General features: G+C 34.2%; 3 protein-coding genes across 4 annotated transcripts; 1 reads left to right on the forward strand and 2 right to left on the reverse strand.

Moving 5' to 3' along the window:
* Nucleotides 1-198: 198 nt before the first annotated feature.
* LOC105252527 (pre-mRNA-splicing factor 38B) lies at nt 199-4267 on the reverse strand. Of its 2 annotated transcripts, none has more exons than XM_011259932.2 (7): nt 4205-4267; nt 3939-4123; nt 3227-3510; nt 2109-2260; nt 1519-1923; nt 988-1221; nt 199-586 (listed from the first exon to the last, which is right to left on the reverse strand). In XM_011259932.2, exons 2-7 carry the CDS (start codon nt 3967-3969, stop codon nt 514-516), a joined length of 1179 nt encoding a protein of 392 aa, XP_011258234.1. In that variant the 5' UTR covers nt 3970-4123; nt 4205-4267; the 3' UTR covers nt 199-513. The 2 variants fall into 2 exon arrangements, with proteins under 2 accessions (XP_011258234.1, XP_011258233.1); XM_011259931.2 differs by having other exon boundaries at nt 2109-2272.
* A 351-nt stretch (nt 4268-4618) lies between these two features.
* LOC105252528 lies at nt 4619-8030 on the forward strand. Its single transcript, XM_011259933.3, has 4 exons — nt 4619-4886; nt 6004-6444; nt 6946-7210; nt 7619-8030. Exons 1-4 carry the CDS (start codon nt 4823-4825, stop codon nt 7833-7835), a joined length of 987 nt encoding a protein of 328 aa, XP_011258235.1. The 5' UTR covers nt 4619-4822; the 3' UTR covers nt 7836-8030.
* Nucleotides 8031-9154: 1124 nt separating this feature from the next.
* Nucleotides 9155-12376, reverse strand: LOC105252529 (frizzled-7). Its single transcript, XM_011259934.3, has 3 exons — nt 11541-12376; nt 10836-11215; nt 9155-10685 (listed from the first exon to the last, which is right to left on the reverse strand). Exons 1-3 carry the CDS (start codon nt 12374-12376, stop codon nt 10147-10149), a joined length of 1755 nt encoding a protein of 584 aa, XP_011258236.1. The 3' UTR covers nt 9155-10146.
* Between the last annotated feature and the right edge of the window lie 8945 nt (nt 12377-21321).

The following is a 21321-nucleotide window of genomic DNA, read 5'->3' on the forward strand; positions in this document are numbered from 1 at the left end:
CAATTTTTTTTCTTTTACATAAAAACTATCCCCTAAAGAAAAGCGATTAATTTGAAATTAAAATATTCGGATATTTCAGAATTACGAGATTATAAAATTGTCAGAAATTACTTTTCAATCACATACATTAATTTAGTACATTAATTTATTATACATAGGACAATGTAATTTTTTTATGTGAAAAAAATTGGAAATAAATTCACTCTTTGAAGTCTTCCCAGACAATGCCAAAATACCATAACATATATGATAAAAAGCAGCAATGATGGTGTGACGAGTTTATTATAAAAACATGTAAACTACATATGTGTGAATATAGACGAGTTTAACTTAGGCTATATCTTGCTTCAGAATGCATCCCTCTGTAAGTGCGCACACGGTAGACATGTGTGCTAGTATGGCTCGGTATGAAAGTTTGCCGTCACTTTTTCTTAATCCCCATCATTCATATAAATAATTAAATATGTACACGGTATATGCAGAAAGAGAGTGAAAGAAAATCTCTCTTGTCACTCATTCTCTTTCCCTTCGTTGCCTTTCTCGCTCACGTGCCAATTCTGTGGCATAATCGTATGGCGAACCTCTCCTAGAATTAAAATAATCACTTTTTAGAACCCGCAACAATCTTATTGAAATGTAAAACACAAATTGGAATGTAAAGAATTTAAACACGAAAAACATCTAATATAAAAAGCTTTAATTTGTTTTCTTATTTCAATATTACAAGAGATGTTAAAAATGAAAAATGTTATACATACATTTTCTTTTTATAAAATTAGCTTCTTGGTCTCACGATCGATAATTAATAATATGAATAGTAAAGAAGTGGGTTTTAAAGGCAAAAATTTAAAACGATATTGATTTAATTATTAATTAACATTTCTGATAAATCTTTAGCATCAATTTTTTTTAGAGCACCGCAACAGTATTCTAAAGCAACTGTAACGATAATCTTCTCTTTAAAATTCTGTATTCTTTTGTACTTACCTATCCCGATGTCGATCTTTGTCGCGATGACGGTCCTTACTCCGATCTCTGTACTTGTCTCTACTGCGACTTCTGTAGTCTCTTTGTCTTCTATTTCTATCACGACTATCGGATCTTCTGCCGTGTCTGTCCCTCTCGCGATCTCTTTCACGGGCTCTCTCTCTATCGCGTTCTCGCAATCTCTCTCGTTCCCGGTCGCGTTCCCTATTCTTGTCCTTGCGATCCTCATCGGATCTGCAAAGAAATACGTTCAAACGGAAGTATGACATTGGTTGCCCTGACTGCAAAATATAATCTATTGTGGGGGTTTATTTTCTCATTGGCATTTAAATATCAATGATAAACATATATATGTATGTATGTATGTAAGGATAACAATTTCCTAAGAGTTTTTCCTCGCGTCTAGACTCTCGCCTCGACTTGATTTCCTGATGAATATCGAAATAAAATCAATGTTATAATCATACACATATACAAGCAAAGAAAATTAATAAATAACGTGATCGTTGTACTCATACCACGTGGACGCACCTGGCACGCCAGTGACTCATACGTTCCGCCTCACCCCATTGAGTCTCGTTGTCGGGAATGTGTCGAGCCTGTTGGTTGCGTGACATCAGATTGCCATTGTCCTTATTACGGCTGTCCTTATTGCCATACTTGCCATGGCTGTTGAGGGTGATCGGTGGTTTAGCATTGCGCGCGTTCACCTGCTGCTGCGGAAACCGCTCGGCAAGTCGCAGCTCCAGATCCTTTTGTATTGGTACTGGAATCCGTGGAAACAACGTAGAGAACCACTCGAGTTTCGTTAAAAACTGCTTGAGGATGTCTCCCATCTTCATCGTCTGTCCACCGCCCGCCTTTACATCTAGTTCCTCTTCATCCTCCAGATAATCACTGTACCAGCTAAACAAGTCTGCTGGTGGTTGCGTATATCTGTAATTGAAATTGTTTATATGACTGTAATCATGATCAACTTACAATTTGAAAAATTTGGACGATTAAATATAAAAATCTGTATAAAAAACCGTTTAGATTATATTTTCACTAAAAATGTTATGCAGTAATTTTAAGAAATATCACGTAAAATTGTAATATATATTAAATTAAAATCAAATCACCTAATGTACATAAATCCCAAGGCGCGAATGTAGGGTGAATCCGGATGATTAATGAGTCCGTTCAGCTGCTTTCTCGTCAGTCTCAGCGTGAAGAGTTTATACAGTAGACAGTAAGCCGTGGAGACAATCCCGCCAGCTCCCACGCCTCGTACCTGCATGAACCGCTAAATTTACACCCCCCTCAGTCAGTTAAGTCACATTCGTGTTACCGTACAACATATGGACCAAATACATGCTATTCTGCAATAAGTGGTGCGGTTAACACTTTGCGCAATATATAATGATAATAATAGTACCAAAAGGGCTTAAAAGTCATGAATAAACCAACATTGGTAATATTACCATCGCACGAACATATGATTTTCTTACAAAAAAGTTATTTATGTTATTGACTTAAGATTTTCATGTTATAAGCCCTCGTCTTATATGTAAATTCAGCGATATTAATTAGATGATTTTTTTTCTTACTACTTTGCAGTTCCATCTGTAACAAATGTTAGAACTCGGTCTCTGCTTCACATAATGTCATTGCATTTATTGCAGTATGATCATAATTCAATATGTATATGTAAATTTGTCCATTATGTTTTTTATTTTTTTTACAAAACATTTAAAATTCAAATTTTCTACTTTACAATTTGACAAACACAATTTTTTTCTATTTATTTAAATGTTCGTTAACGTAGGAACATTTAAAAATATTAAGTGAAAAAGGAAACAAAGGCAAAGACGAGATCTATTATGCTCGAAAATCATCTTGTAACAACATTAATATCTCTCTTCGCATCGAATACACCGTTACATCCAAATCAATGATCAATAGATTATCGATCTGAATGTTGAATATGTTTTTCAGCATCGGATATTTCATCTCTCATCTGACAATTCGCCCATAAGTTGCTGGCTAGTGCACTACAATCAATCATCTGTGTACAAGCAAGTACATCGATGTGCGATGACTTTGTCTCTCTCTCTCTCTCTTTCTTTCTCTCTCTCTCTCTCTTTTTCTCTCTCTTAGTCTTAAATTTTTAACAAAGGCATTAATAATTAAAGAAAGGAGAAAAAAAGAATCAAAAGAAGAAAAAAGATTAACATTTCTCCTGAGAAAACATACTCACGCCTCCACACATGCCAGTCTGGCCTGCAGTTTTCCTGCTGCCCTTTTCCCATGGTTCTAGATGAGAAACCTTGTAATAAATCTCATCAATCACTTCGTGGTAAGTCTTGAGCTCATACAGATTCACCTTGAAATAGTGCGACGATTGTATATTGGTGAGAATCAAAGGATTCAAATTCATAGTCCTTTCATTGCCCCATAATGGTAGTACGTTTGATTTTTTACCCTCCTTTTGGACTGGTCTACGGTCTTCATCACAGCCACTGGAATTATTCCATGGTGAACCTAAAGTAAAAAAATATCAATGCATCTTATAGCATACTACAATTATCGATACTTTTATTCATCGAATACTAACATGCTACGTATTTACTTATTACATCTAAACAAATAAATAAAAGTCAAAAATTTGTGAAAAAACATGTGAAAACGCGAAAGATTTAAAAAGTGCACGCGTACTTTCTTGCATCTCTAAATATTCCCTGCGTTCCTTTCAAACACATCGATTCCTTTCAAATTCACCGATAAAAAAAAAAGAAAGATTGCTGATAAATTAAGTCTTAGGATTAACTTTGGAATGATTTAGTAAAAAGATCGAGGAAGGTACGCCAAGCAAGGTTAAGCCGTCGAAGGAACAAAGCTCGTGGAGAAAAGGAAATTGGATGTGATTGAAAACGAGTGTTTCCGAGAAGGAGAAACGTGCGTTTACTCACCATCGGCACCTTCGGCTTCCTGCATCTGCATCTTGGAACGATCCGTCGACGAGACTCTTGTAGAGTCTCCGCATCGGTCGTGATGAGAATGATTAGCGAACCCGTTCCGCTTCGGAACTCTCGAGAAAGATCCTCGATATGATGCAACCTACTTGAAAGTCGCCAAACTGACGTTAATTGTTATGCTGAACAAAAAAAAACAGAGAAATTGAAATCGCGATGTGTACACGTATAACGTATATATAAATATATATTGATGTATATACTTTGTTACGATCACCGCAGATGTGCGTAGATACAAGAGACACATCTGACCTTTGGCAATAAAGAAGTGCGTTCGAAACTTTCCACTCGTTGGAGTGATATCATGCGATTGACCAATCAGGAAAGCAGCAGAGCTCTTTGTTCCGATTGGTCAATCGGAAAACGTTACTTTATTCAAGCAGCAAGAAACAGGATAAATTTTCAATTTATTAATGTATATAATGCCTATCATGTTCATTTATTAATTATATAATATAATAACATATTAATTTATTGTAATAAATAATATAATAATATAATTTAATAATTAAGATTTTCAGTGAATAACAACAATAAATAAAGATAGAATGACTTGTGTCGACTTGTGTCGTTAAATGAAAAGCACCCTAAAGGCTATATGGACCAATGAGCATCGGGTGTGTGCGGCTGGCTTTGGAAAGAGAAAGGCGATTCCAGAAAATCCAGACATTAGTGAATTCAAGTGTTATGTCTCCGATTATGTTAAAGTGATGCGCAGTTACAGTGCAATCAAGATCATTTCTCTCGTTTCCAGATTAGTTTGTTAACTTTGGCGGTATTTGACGTATCGCATGCAATCTTGAATATTTCGTAATTCAACAATGGCATTATCGAGAATCGGCACGTTGGATATGTTGAATACTTTAATTCGCATTCCACGCACAGGTACAAAGTAATTTTACGCAATTGTATCATTATTGCGCTCCATTTTATCACAAGGACAATACACAATATTGCTAAAATTACATTAAAATAATGTTACAATCTTTTGTACAGTTAATAAGATGCATATAAACTATTAATATATTAAACAATGATGGAAAGTGCTTTTTCAGACTAGATGTATCTGTGGATCTTAATTTACATTATGTAATGATTATGTTAGGAAAATAATACTCTACTAAATTCATTTATGTTTTTAGGAATTATTGGAAAATACTTTTCTTCCATTATATCATTATGCAGCAAATATTTGTACATCATATATTAAGTATTTGTAACAATTATAGTTGAAGAGAATCATTTAAATTATCTACTTTTTTTTAAATTTGCACTTTTTTCTAAAGTCCAAAGTACATAAATTTCATTGATATATTTAGCCTAGTTGATGAATATTGAATGATGTTTTTGTCATTAATTACCTAGTCAACATTATAACTTGTTTTTCAGTTTTATCACTGACAAATTTATATGTTTATAGCAAATTCATAATTCCTTAGAAAAGAATTTTTATTTTACTCTAGCATCTTACCATACATATAAATCTTATCATTTTTATCTTATAAAATTATTAAAATTTTACTATACAATTTTTGCATTTTATAAAATATATATATATATATATATATATATATATATATTTTATAAATGTATATATATATATATATACATTTAGATTTTGCATATAAACTTCCATTATATTATATAAACATTATAATAATATAATGTATAAAATATTGTAATTGTAAATATTGCAAATATTTTAACATCATTTATTATTTTTATTATAAAATATAAAGAGTAAACATTATAGTTATTTCACGCATAGATATGATAATCTTCTTTTTTCATAATAATATATATAATAAATTATATATTTATATCATAATTTTAAAAATTATTCCACATATATATAATTAACTTTAAACATAATTTTTTATATTTAGCTTAATATAATGTTTTGCTTGTCTTTCCTGTATAAGACCTAATAATGTAATAAATTTCTTTGCCTCAACATATATATTACAATATATAATAATATAATCTCCTTTTTAAATTGTAGCACCTTTGGAAATACAGTATGCAACTCCAGCAGCGATTCATCGGAAGCAGCAGGCATTGCACGTGACGAGTGTACGTCATTATCCAGATCCACCGATACTCGATTTACCAAATAATGTCTGCGACATCTTCGCCAACGAGACCGGTCGCTTCACGCCAGAACGTGTGCGCGATGTCGCTCTATATACCGAGAAAAATGGCAGCGCAATCGTGTCCATGGTGAATTGCTCCGGTTTTCCCAAGATTCGCGATAATGGCCATATGGATTCGTACGATTGTTTCGGCGCCATCAGTCTAAACGGCACGATGCAGAGCAACGTGCCAAAGCCCTTTTCATCACATGGCAGATCCATGCATCTCAACATGCCTGGTGGACAATGGTCTCGCAGCGGCAAATACATTGCCGAGGACATGCAGCGCTCTCATTATCGCAAACTGTCGTGTAAGAGCGACCTTTGAGTGGATTCTGAAGGGTAGAGGTGTTTTCTCATTCTCAGCTTTTTTGCGACTTACATCTTTTTGTCCTTTGAATCCTAGAAGATAATGCCCTGATCCTTTGAGTTTGAGAATATATATAATAAGAATAGCGAAAATTAGTTATAAATATATATAAATTATTCAAATACACCAATATAATAGGTTTTTTAATTAAATTATTTTTTGTCAATAATTATATACATTATATACATTAAGAATTTGAAAATTTATTTTACTGGGATTCAAAGATTTGCATCATAAATTGATAATACTTTCATGGCAATCTAAAAATTCATACAGTTTTTTTTATCTCCTTTATACTGATTAATTGCATGGTAAGCAATGTTCGATGATCGCATAAGCTCGGGCAAAAGTTCTTCACTTGAGAATCTTAGATCTTCAAGATAAATAAGAACTGAAAGTTTCTGTAAGCTAGAAATTCACATCAGACAATTATATCGCTCAGATGCTGCAACTAATATCTTCATAACGAGTCCTCTTTTACGAACGACATGCTGGCCAAATTGTGTCGTCAGAATGAGTTATTCGACTGATGGCTTCCAGGCGCCAAAGGGCGCCAAAAAGGATTTGCTGACACCATTGGCGATCGCTAGCATGCCAAAGCGGGAAAGATTTCGCCTGATGTTGCGGGATTATGGTGGCACTCTCCTTGCTGTGCACATTACTTTTTCGCTGATATGTCTCGGTTGTTGTTACATGGTGGTCATTAGGTCAGTCACAAAAGATCTAGAAATTGTACACATTTTCTTTCAATTAAAAAATATCGCGCAGAATTATAATAAGAAATTATATACACACACACACACACACACACACACACACACACACACACACACATATATATTTTTTTTTTATGAAACGTATAAATTAAACAAATTTTCTCAAATTTCTCAAAATGTGTACAACTCCTGGAGCATAAATATATATAATTAACTCATAATTCATCTATTTTAACACACCAATTTTTTCTCTTTGTATTTCACATAACATAACGATTTTCAAAATAGTTTATATCTCTTTTATATTTTATTATTAACACGATTCTTTCAAATTATTGTTTTTCAAAATCTATCAAAGAAATCTTTTATTTTTCCATTAATATGAATTTTTAATTTTAGTGGAATTGATGTGATGCCTTTTGTACAGAAGTGGACAAATGGAAATGAGCAAATCGATAAAGTGCTGAAAACTTCAACGGATTTCATTTTAGCGTACACCGTTCATAAACTACTTGCGCCTATTCGAATATCGTTTTCTCTGTCTGTAACTCCAATAATAGTAAAACGTCTAAGAAAAATCGGCTGGCTCAAAATGCCGAAAGTAAAAACTTCGTAAAGATCTATATTTAACTATTAATTATTATTTCTTTAAAATATCTCTTGCATGTTAAAATATATCATGTCACATTTGGACAAGAGGTGACCGGTGCAACGATAAAACACTATTAAATTTGTTATAAAAAGAAATTTATGGTGATATTTACCAATATCATATGACATATATACATAAGTTTTCTAGAATAATATTTGTATCTTATATATGTAATATCGATTCGTATGTTTTGTATAAATATAAATGAATCGATAGAATTAATAATATAGGATTTTGTCATTGGATTAGATCGAGATAAGCAAAACCTTGTTATCTTTCTCTGTATGATTTACAAATCCAATTCTTTTGTATAATTATAAAAGGTGTAGGCACACATTTATATTTATATTCAAATGTTACCACATAATCATCTGTAAAAAAATTATCTGTAAATAAAGGCAAAACAAATTAAAATTTTCACACACATATATACTATACATGTATATATATATATATATATATGCATTTCTCGTTTATTATATAAAGAATATAGCGACCATAAAATTTATATCGTGTATTTGACGAAATTGATATATATCGCGCGCGCCACACTAATATAATAATCACGCGTATTGTATTTGTATGTAGCACGAAATTTTTATAGACAAAAGCTCGGCAATTTCATTTTGGACGAATTTGCGGTTTGTTCGCGTACGTTTAATCATGCATAACATGTTGATGTATATATATGTACAGAGTTCTTTAAAAATATATTATAATACATGGAGTATAGAATATATTAAAGAACGCATATAATTATATACAACGTGTTAACTTAAAGCTGCATACTTAGGAGCCAATAATCTTACAAGCTAATCTCGTTGAAATTCGAGACGCGATGAACTTGGATATTCGACATTATAGTCTAAACGATAAATTCGTCACACAGAAAAAGAATCGAAAAATTTCTTAACAAGTATAAAAACGAAAAAAAGGAAGACGTACAGCTAACAAGTGCCACGCCGTTAAAGTCTTCGCTTGAGTATTATTGCATTTCTTTTACTTCCTATATATAAGTGCGTTCCGTACAAATTAAGCGTAATAGATTTCAGTTCTCTATCATATAAAATCAGAATTCGAAAAAATTCGGCAGTATGAAATATGATTCACGATTATTAAAAATCCGTGAATCTCTTAATCCTTACATTGAAAAATTCGATTAAATGCAAAGATTATGTGCACTGGTGTAAACTAAAGCTTGTGTTAATAATATATATAGATATATATATATATATATTAGTAAAAACCATAACATATATAAGTCTTTTGATTAATAAAAATGTTCAATATGTATTGTGTAAAATAATACAATGTAACTTATGCTGAACATTTAAAGAATCCAATTATTTAATATGTGTTATGTCAATTTATGTATGACATAATATGCACCAATGCACATTAGTTACATTCAACCGAATTTGCTTAAAATCTTAATTCTTATATCATATCGGATCTGATACCCTTAGATCCAATTAGCTGCTTTAAAAACTTTGAACATTTGATTTGTCTGCTACAGCATTTGAGTACATTCAATTTAAACATAGTCACATTCGTAAAAAAGAATAACTGTCTAATAATACTTTTAAACTAACTGACATTTAATCGGTCACAAAATTATTGATCACACGATAAAGAAATATCAGAGACAAAAACTTATTTGGCACTGGGATGCATATTAATGCACGCCTTTAATTATCATGAGGGAATCACAAAGCATGTGTGAAATATTGCTAGCTTATTCAGATCTGATTTGACTGCATAAACTAGGAGTTCCCAAAAATTAGAGACTGCGAAAAAATATATAATATAAATAAAGTTTACATAAATAAAATATATAAAAAAGATCGAACGAAAAATTTTAGACTTCTGTCAATATTAAATAATGAATTAAAATTTTTGTTAAAAGCTAATGATTGGGTACTGATTGTAACGCTTACTGATTACAATGAAAAATGACATTTTTTACAGTATGCAAAAGAACATAATACCGAGAAGTCTAGTATCATTCCTGCTAGTATAGCTATCGACTTAATGGATGTATACGTTTTAGCATCATTATTGATAATTATCATATCTCTCTACTAATAATATTCTTTTAGTCAATACAACATAAATATGAATCACAAAAATCTATGTTGAAAAACAAATCTATTTTGATCCAAATGTTGATTTTGAAAAATTTCATAAGTCTCTATGATAATTTTCAAATTTACTGATTTCTCGGGATTATAAAAGGAATATAGAAATGTTAATGAGCAAACGCAGCTCTCCGAACTTAAACATAGGCCTCAGCGCGGCGACCTCGTATATGATGGAAAAATTGTTGCCAGCTGGTGAGTGTTTTCTTGGACCATACCCAGAAACTGCTGGTTATGCCGACAATCATCGCCATAAGATACTTAATCATAAAGACCTCGAATTCTGGTCTGCGACCAAGATCACGCGTACGTTCACCAACCGGGCACGGCAATGAATAGAGAGATTGCAGACCCGGACGTGAGCACATTTCCATATTCCATGTAAGCATCCATTGATCGAAATATGCTTGCTCGTAAAAGAGACAGGCGATTACGATCAAGGCAGGTACGATGTACAGCACGGAGAAAATTCCGATGCGAATCATGAGTTTTTCAAGCTTGTCCGTCTTTGTGCCATCATGTTTCATCACTGTGCGTATGCGAAAGAGCGAGACGAAACCCGCCAGAAGGAACGCAGTACCCAGTAAAAGATAGACGCATAACGGTGCCAATACAAAACCTCGAAGAGCCTCCACGTTCCAAAGACCGACATAGCAAACCCCGGATAATATATCACCTGTAAAATAAATTAATTAGATAAAAATAAAATTTTTTTTTATAAATATATACAATGACAATAATAAATAAAAGTGAAAAACTTTCCATTTAACTGTACATATCTACATTTTTATATGAAATATATTTGTTTTTAACTATCTCTTTTTACCTTCCACTTTTCCCATCGCCAAGATAGTAACAGTCTTTACAGCTGGGGCAGCCCAGGCAGCCAGATGAAAGTATTGCGAGTTAGTCTCGATCGCTTCGTGCCCCCACTTTAATCCAGCAGCCAAGAACCATGTGAGAGTGAGGATAACCCACCAGATACTCGATGCCATACCAAAGAAGTAAAGAACCATGAAGAGTACAGTGCACAGTTCATGTTTAGTACCCTGTGTAATTGTCGATGCCATTTGTATTCGAATGCCCATAGGTGGTGGGAATGGCTCTCTGCAAGATATAGAGTTGCCCGCTGCCCAACCAATCACATAAACCAATGCTACCATCAGGTAACATACGGACAAGAAAATGATGGGTCTCTCGGGATACCTGTAAAACATCATTTATTTATTATTATTATATTTTTATATTATATTTTTATTATTTTCTGTTGTATGCAATAACAAGTAATGTAATTCTCAAGTAATTAAACTCAACTGCTTTTGATATATACAACTAGAAGCCTATATTTATATTAATGTAAACTTATTTCAACTCTTTAATGATCTATTGCAACAAATGTTAAATATAACGTAATACAGCATATTTATCATGTTCAAACAATATTATACATTCTTGTAATGTGCAAAGTTGTTACGCGATACATCCCGCAAAAATATTACACAGTTTGATTTGTAAAGAAAAGAAACTTTACCTAAATCTATCCGTATCGATGAGAAAGGTGAGGAAGGTAAAGAAACATGACGCGGCGCAAATAGCGGCCCAAGTGCCAACCCAGACTCTTGAGAATCTTCTCTCCATCTCTGTGAAGAACATGCCGTCACAGGGCGCCCCGCAATCAGGCTCCACTTTGTCTCCGACCTTCAACGAATATCCTAATCCGTGAGGAACCTTAAATTGAACAGGACAGACAAAGCCAAAGTCTCTGGCACCCAGGGCGAACCCGCCATTACCGCCATAAGGTTTAGGACCCTCGTTCCAGGTTGGCTGAAACTCCGCTACCGGCATACGAGGCGGAGGATAAACCGGTGCGGCTGGTTCTCGAGGCGTCGTGGTGTCGTTGGTAGCCACGCAGAGCTCCGTGCCGTCGTTCTCCGGCATCCTGGAGCAATCTAAAGCCTCCGGCCATGCGAAGCCGAAGCTATTCATCAGACCTTCGCAACCGGAACGGGCGCTCTCGCAGAGCGACCGACACGGCGGTATCGCCTTCTCGATGATGGTGCAGACCGGCGCGTAAACGGTGCACAGAAAGAAACGGAGATCCGGGCTACACTTCATTTTAACGAGCGGCACGTACTGGTGCACCTCCTGGCCGGCGTCCTCCTGCTTCTGGTGATTCATCAGATTCGGCATGATCGTCTCATTGTACGCGATGTTCATGCAGAGATTGATGGTGATGGGCTCGCAACGGCCGTGATGGGCGAGGGTATCGCCGCCGCCGCCGTTCAGAGCGGTGGAGGAATGCAGGGCGGCGGTGACAGCCACCACGCTGGACAGAATCATCACGCCGCTCATCGCCGTCCAGAGCATCTTCTCTCCAGGGCCTCCTCTTCGCGAACGCTCCCACTCACGAACACTCACGACCGGCGTTGTTGGCTGTTCGCGCGGGACATCATACGCGATTCAAGGGTGGCGATATGCGAGATGATACGTATGTATGCACGGGTGGTGACGGCGAGCCGAAGATGCGAAGGTGATGAATGATATGGACGCGAAGCAGCGGTGTAAACAGTTACAGATGAGGTTATAAAAGATTCGCACCGTGTCCAATGAGAGAATTTGTTTTCTAGTGACATTTCCATTGGTCGAGATGTCACGTTGCATCTGCCGTACGACGTAACGATTGGTTATCGAATGGAAGATTCCTAGGGTTTCTCGCAATAGCAACCAATCGGAAAGGAAATGTTATCGAATCTCCCTCCCGCGTCTGTATCATTATTTATCTATGAGGAAAATTTACGGTAGTTTCCTTTCTAGATTTCTCCTACTTTATGTCTTTGAGAAGAATCTCGGCGGAAGATTGAAACGCGAGGAAAGTTTGAACAAAGACAGAGAACGGTACGGATGTCATCGTGTGAAAATAAACGAGTAAAATAATGCGATTTTTTTCGTTTACATTTTTTTCTAAAAGAATCAAGTGGAGATATTCAGGTCAGTTGAACTTTTAAGTCGATATAATTACAATGCACTACTTTACAATTAATAAGACTGTATTTGTAAACTTTATTCTTCTTGTTTTCTTGTAGCAGAATTAATTTTGCAATTTCATTATTCTTTCTCAGCCAAAAACTTTGGTCACTGATTGAACAAAATTACAAATCTTTCTACATAAAATCCAGTATATAATTCACATTTCAGTGATCAATGATCTCGAACGGATGAACCGATAAGCCAGCAATACAAAAATATTTTTTCAACAGGACGCTATAGATTAAAGTAATGAACAAAGGCAGAGAGAGGGATGGCGGATAAAGAAACACGGATTCTCGATCGATCGATTTTGATTTTATTTCCTTTCCGACACATAATGCACAATACGTCCCGTTAAGCCCTCGCTGACGATCGCTTTCGACGCGCATGATCGTAAGTACTACAAGAATTCTCCTTTTTACGCTTACAGTACGTATACGTACATTTTATGCACTTTTTAGACGGTTCATATTCACGGGCGTTCGCACTTGCTGCGATATTTACAACGATAATTGGCCTTTTGTACGAGCCACGTATTTTCAAAAACTGCTGTTCCCGAAACTGCTCCGAAATTTGTGCGATAATTAAATTACAATCGAACCTTCATGTATATTTTGAACTTTCTATTTCTAATCAGTTTAAACTCTAATAAATTTAATTTATCGTTTACGTTGTTTTTCACATCATGGTTATACATGTTTTTTATCATTTTCCACTTAGAATTTACTTTGCACACAATGATATTTTCGTGCTTACAATCAAATTTGGAAAATAATATAATAATAACAATTTTGAAAACTAAAGGAGAAGAGCTTGGGAACAGAAAAATTATATTCCGTGCTTCGATATATTAACAACACGGAGATTTGATTATACATTTTGTCAAATGAGAACATTTTTATCGATATCTAGTATAAAAATAATTTCTCAGTTATTTAAATATATAGTATTACTTTACTCATGATTGATAATATTAATTGCAAAAAATCCTGAGCATGAAAATGTTAAACATTTTTTTCATAAATGTAAAAAATAATACTTCATTTTTTCAAATTAGAAACGATCATTTAATTATGTTTATGTAAGAAGAAGTTAAGACTAATTTTATATTTAATTTTATATCGTAATATTAGGGAGCGGCTGAAAATGAGTGACTCGTACAATAGCCAATATTGTAATTATTGAATAAATCGCGCGAGCTGCCCGAACCGTGAATCGCATCTCGTTTATATATTGTAAACAAATAAATAATTTATTTCCTCGCACGAATGTATTCCCAGCTCACACCAAGTCGCGCTCATTTTGCAGGAGCTCAGCCTTCTTACACCTTACAATTAGTATTATTTAACATTTAAGAGTCATTATGGAAGATTTGAAGTATGCCGTCGTTCTAATGTCTCCCAATCTTAATTAATTTTTTGTAATTAATAATTAAATCTGATTGAAAAACATTTAATTTAAAAAAAGTATTGAAAAAGAAAAGAAGCTCGTAACGTTAAATTTCTAATCTCCCTGTTTAAAACTAGAATTGTTTTAAAAAGTTTTGGTTCTATCCTTTTTATCTTTTTTTGTATCAAAAAGAGAAATTTATTATAATTTCTAAAAAGAGATAAGGAAATGTTAAGGAAGAAATGTTAATTTCTTAATGCGAATCAGAGAGAATATGCTGTATTTATAATAACGCGATATTTTATGGAAGACGATTGATATTCTACTATGGAAGGTCCAAAATGTTATCGAGGATACCAGAGGTCATCGATAAGAGCATCATGAGTCACTATTTGTATGAGGAAGCATTATCTTTAAGTTAAAAAATTCTATTTTAATTTTTAGAATTGCTATATATTAATAATATCGCGTGTGTGTGATAAATTCTAAAATCGATTGTAAATTTCGCTATTGGCACAATGTCGAGTAACGAATTTAAGACAAAATCGAACGCGTCTTCTCTGCGGTTTTACATATACTTATAGACTCTAAAATAGTACAAAATATCTTTATTTGCGGTTATATATATATACAAGGGTGTTATATTTTGTAATAATGCTCATTTTCAGAGTAGGAAATTTTATAATGACTAGAAGTTTGTATCTTTTTTTATCTAAATAAACGATTTTTCCCTTCTTTTTAAAGATTTGAAAGAAAGCGGTAAAGAAGTTTTTCATGTAATTTTTTTGTATTGTGTATACGCGAAATATTTCTTTTCACGAAATGTATATATATTCACTGCGTTAGTAATTCATCGGTAGATTGCAGGTCAAATTTTTTAAATAACGCTTATAAATTCGATTTTATAATAATTTATAAAGATGCAAGGATAAAGAGAAAAACATCCTTTAGAAGGAAGACAATGAGTGATCACATAATGATGATGTAATTCTTGAGAAAGTCTGTTTTCTTGTATCAATTCTTTTGGTAATCTATTTTATGTTTAAAATCTTATAATTTAAATTTATTTGTATCATTTAATTTAATCGAAATTGTATTCTCTTTAAATTAATTAAGAGAGGGAGGTAAGCAGGAGACGGCATTTTGTTTCAACGAACCAAAGCTTACCAGAGAATATCCTTCACTGGTACACAGGTTGCACGAATTATTAGCCGTTTTATTCTTTTGAATTATTTAACAGCGCGTTTAAGACTAAACACAGTCTTCGCATGATCTTTCCCGCAAGGATCTCGATGCTGCAGTTGGTATTGATTAAAATACGGTACGAATACGAGCTGAAGGATTGATATGCAACGTGTGCACCAGCAAATACATTCTCTCATATCCGCATCCATTTGTATACAATTGTAATATTCGACGCGTGAGATCAAAAGAGACTCCGCTGCCGCGATTACGATTCGACGTAATTAATCGACGCGTTTCTACGCGTCTATAAAGGAAGCGCGCATTTGTGTATAGGAAACATGTGTATGTACGTGTATATCTTGTTTCCTATATGTGTGTGTGTTTTTTTATCTCGTCCCATTAGCACCAAACTTAAGCTAGTTTGTATATCTTTTGTCTGTGTGTATTTGCGTAGATGTGTAAGATTTTTACAGGCTGTCCTGGTTTATTTATTCACGAGGAACACCCTATATATACATATATATGTATATTGCGCGATGTAACGCGATTTTTATGGCGTTGCATCCAATTGGTGCACAAGACAAGATAATAGAGATTAAAATACTTTCGAGACATTCGAAAAAATGGACAGACTTTCTTGGAATATTTCAGCGAGATTAATATACGAGTATAATGCGCCCACTGTGCACACATTCGGCCGATCAGCGCGCATTATATCATACTTATTCGTAGACGTCACGTGCGCTCAATCATAAAAGTCTACACACTTAAACATTAAAGTATTAAAAATTAATTAAAAAAAACAAATAAAGGTGAAAATAATTTATAAAAATGATTCAAAAAGAGGTTGAAGTATTTTTTTCACTCAATAACTTATATAAAATATTAATAAATATACATATATACATGCATATATACATACATATGCAAGTAATAAAAATTTATCTTGAAGAGTAATATAATATATATAATAGAGAATATTTATAATCTTAAAAATTATTAATAAGAATATTATTCTGATGTATATACTTTTAAACTTTTCTTTTCAATCTTTCTCGAAAAAATGTACTTTTGTGATTAAACGCACGCACAGAGATATTCGTCTATCTATCTATCTATCTACGAGTCTATCTAGTGTTCCGCTAGCGACACTAATAATCGTGTCAATTTATAATTATCCGAATGCAATAGCAGCGTGCTTGTCCGCACTTTCTGCGTGTCTTCACAGGAATAGTCATCTATATTTGTGAGACATGATTGAGATTGCATAATTGAGTAAATATAATTAAATATCGGTACCCGTATGTGTGTCGATAAGATTTCTTTCAATTCTCTATACTTTATACGTCACGCATTGTATCGCAATGTCAAAAAATTACATTATACGTTTAATATATTGCACTTATATTAATTGATATTAATTTATTTAATTGATTCTTAAAATAATTACCTTCTATTTTTGGCGAAAATATTGTGTGCTCTCACTATCGCATGAGCACTATCATTGGCATTGCATGGACACGCAGTATTAGTGGGACTAAGTGCACGTCACCAAAAATTAGAAACAAAAATCGTTATAGTACAGTCGCACTTGTTGAGCAAACATCTCCGTGCGCCTGGGAAGATATACATTTGGCACTGGATTTTCTCTCTTTCTCTCTCGTTTATTTTTTGGAAGGAAAGCTCTTTTCTCGTAATAAAACAGCATGCAGAGAACTCTCGATTATACGATTTTAAATCAATAGGGGAAAAATATCAAGGAAAAATTTTATGTACAGTTCAAGATTAAAAGACTCAAGGAGCTAAAGTTCTATATCTATTGCTATCTCTAAGAATGTTACTTTGATATCGTTTGTCAACTTGCTCTAAGATTTTAGATTAAAATATATTTATCGAAAATTTAATTCTTTCTCTTTCTTTCTTTCTCTGTCGCGTAATTAATTATGGAATTTTAATTACCTCTAACTTTGATCGCGCAAAAATTTGTCTTATTCGTTTTGATTACACTCTTTTCGATATTATTTCATCTTCCCTCCTCGCTAATATAAAATTAAATTTTGTATATAGTTATAATAATTATAATTTTAAATTTAAAAAATAATAAAATTTGCATTAATAAATATACTAAAATAAATTTACATAGATAAATTTGAAAAAACAAAATTATCAATCTAACGATTCTTTCGCTCATTTTTATCGGATAATCAAGAGTTCTTTTTGCAGCTCGCTGATACATGACGAGAAAAGGTGTTTTTCTATTTACAAGAATCGATCGCAATGATCGAGAAAACGTCATCATTGACGTTCGTCATCCACAGCTGGCCGAAAAAAAAATATACGCAGCCGTGTCTCCCTTATTTTTACATCACCCGAACGTATAGCTCGTTCGATTATCAGGAACGTATCTTCTTCGCGAACCCGGAAGACGTTCGAACTCTTTTCGGCCCTTTCCCTCCCTGTAATATTTTCCTTATCATATTTAAAGGAATCGCTATGCCGTTCTCTACGTGTCGAAAATAAAAAGTAATATCTATATATTTGTAAGAAAAAGGAGGGAGAGGGGGAGCGCCCGCGAGGGCCGAACGAACGATCCTCTTCGGGATCACGAGGAGGGCCTTGCCCGACGATGATATGGTTGCACCTCGAGGAGATTGCCGATGCGGCTGACTCGGCAACCTTAGCTATTCATGATGGTGGACCTCCTGGAATAGCCGCGTCTGGTTACCGTTTCGCCCTGTGCCTCGCATTCCCGTTTCACCCGGTCAATTATGTCCGCCACCAGCTTCTCCTCCTTCTCCCGTTGTTGCTCCCAATCCGGACCTTTGCCAATCTATATAACAGTACATTATTTCAAATACAACACCAAAGCTTTGAAGGCAATATCGAATGAATACATTACTTTCTAAATTTTCAATATCGGGTGCTATATTAATAATAAATCTTTGAATGCAATGAATAGAAAATTCAAAATCGTACGTCTCGCACACGCGAAACTTATACTCACGTCGGAGGTTTTGCGGGGCTTTTTGTTGCCAGGCTCCTCACGATTCTCATCATTCTCGTTGTCCGAGTGACGGGAGCTCAAGTGACCGATGTAGCCTTTGCGGGATTTGAAGTACGCGTTACAGCTATGGCATTTGAAGAGCGGTGCCGGTTGAGCCACCTGAGTCGACACGTGCAGCTTGTACTTGTGTCTGTACCAACGGGTTCGCGATGGTAGCACCTCGCCGCACCACTTGCAGACTACGGAACCGTCGTTTTGAATGAGGTATTCCAGCAGCTTGGGGAAAATAACGTTTATTGGTGTTTTCTTGGTCTCCTCTCGCTCTATTCGCTCTAGCTTTATCGATTTCATCACTTTCGGATTCCATCGTCAAGTTTTATCACAGGATATCAAAATCAACTCAATAGCTTTATCCATCAATTATTTGCTACGCTCTTAAAATTCAAAATAACAATTTAGGAATTTAATTAAACATTTTTTTTCATTCAGTAGCTAGCCATTTCCACGTCGAAATGAAAAGTCACGTCGCAGACAACCAACCTGCTTCCTGACCTCCGGCTCGCTCTCGCCGGCTTCCGATTTGGACAGCAAAAGGTCAGCCCGATCCTCCTCCGCGCGATCCGTCAAGAAATGAACGCCGCTGACCACCCTCTCGGCCTTGATGAAAGCGCCGGTGCCCTCGTCGTCGCCGCCGTGCGTCACAGAAGACGGAGTCGACGAAGCCGGCGCAGCGGGCGACGACGGCGACGACGAGCTGCAGATTTCGAAAGTGATGTCGCTCGGCAGCTGCGGCAGCAACTGATCTGCCGATCGCACATGCAATGAGAAAAAAAGATAGACGGCTTAAATTAAACACCGTCACGCGACCTCGGTATCACGAGGAGCCAATCGTCGATAATTTTCTTTATTTGTAGAAAAACCACCCAACTACGTAAAAAGGAACTGCTTCAGAAAAATATTTTATCCCAGCTAGCTCTTCGCTTATTCCAATTGATAGCAATTGCCACTAAGATACTTGCATAATTTTCAAATATCTAATTTTTTAAATATTATTTAAATATTTATCAGTTTATCTCTAAATTTCTTCAAATAAATTTACAAATATCTGACAAACTCTTGCCAAGTGTCAAATTTTGTTCAAGTCCCCTTAGTTATATCAAGTTAATTAGAAGCTAGTTCAAGTAATAATTTTTTTAATTTTTATTATTATGTAGCCTTATATTTAACAATGAATTAAGATCTTGTTAAAATAAATATAGATTTTATTAAATTTGGAAGAATGCAGGAAATATATAAAGTTTAGAAATAAACTTAATCTGCTAACTCCTTGGAGTATACTTGCGAGTTGACTTACATATTTATTAAGAAAAAATGCTCGAGAAACACCTTGTATACGAAAAATTCGATACGCGCCAGAATCGCTTGAGGAGTTAGTTTGCAAAGAATGGAGAATAATACAAGAGACAGACTCCGCTAAACTATTGCAATGTATATCACAAAAAGTTACAAAGAGAGAAACTACAATTAGATAAAAACAAATAGAAATGATAATAATCATTATTAAATTGTGTGTATTATCGTTCTTGTCGCCACCAGGCACCAAAGATATACATATAGGTACATCCGAAACGTATGTAATCATAGGACAAGTTCCGCGATGAGTACGACGATAATATGCAAACGTATGTGCGTCTTGCTTTTTCTACCTTTTCTATTACTGTTTTCCAATGCATATACATGTATATGTGAAGACATGTACACACACACACACACACACATATATATGTATATATATGTATATATATATATATATATATATGATTTTTTTTTCACATATATATATATATATTTTTTTTCTTTTTCATACAATATATATATATATCTTTTTCTTTTTCATTCGCAACGTGTATATTTTGTATAAATCACTCTCGAAATGCGTACAATCTCTGCCCCCTCCTCCTATTGCAGATGAAATTGTTACACCGAGAATAATCGGTACAGCGGTAAATTTGTAAAACTTTTTTCCGACAAATTACAACCCTATAAAACGGGCGTACACTTATATTGCATATATTAAAATGTTAAAAATAATTATATGTAGATCAAAGGATTACAGGGTGCTTCATCGGGATCAAAATTTCAAAAAATTTAAGTCCTTTTTTTATATTGTATACGTTATTTTTATAAAAATTTTGTCGGAGAAAATTTTCGCAAATGCCCGCTGCTAATGAAAAATTGATATATCTTTTCTCTCGCTTTCGGAAGACATTGAAAGAGACACGACAGTGTGAATAACGCGAATAGCAATTTTTCTTTTTCTAATTTGTTTAACCGTCATAATAAAAAAAAACATATTTTTCGAAAATTTATTAGTTGCTCGTGCGATCGATTGATTATAAATCAATTATTACCAAACGCAATGCAAATTTATGCACAATTGTATTAAAGGAATCAATTTTTTCCTTTTTCTTTCGTACGACAAATTTAAAAAATATGGAAGAGGGGTGACATACATAATTATCGTAAAACTCTATCGTTTAAAACTCTCTTTCTCTGTCTATATATAATATATGTACCATTTAACGCTTAAATAAAATATCTGCATCGCGTGAATAGAATAATATATATATAATATAATAATAATATTAATAATATAATCGCATTTAACTATCTATCGCATTTCCGCCTGAACGCACCGCGTCTCCTT

This window comes from Camponotus floridanus, unplaced genomic scaffold (genome assembly GCF_003227725.1).
Source record: "Camponotus floridanus strain SB8 unplaced genomic scaffold, Cflo_v7.5 scaffold131, whole genome shotgun sequence".
Lineage (NCBI taxonomy): Eukaryota > Metazoa > Arthropoda > Insecta > Hymenoptera > Formicidae > Camponotus > Camponotus floridanus.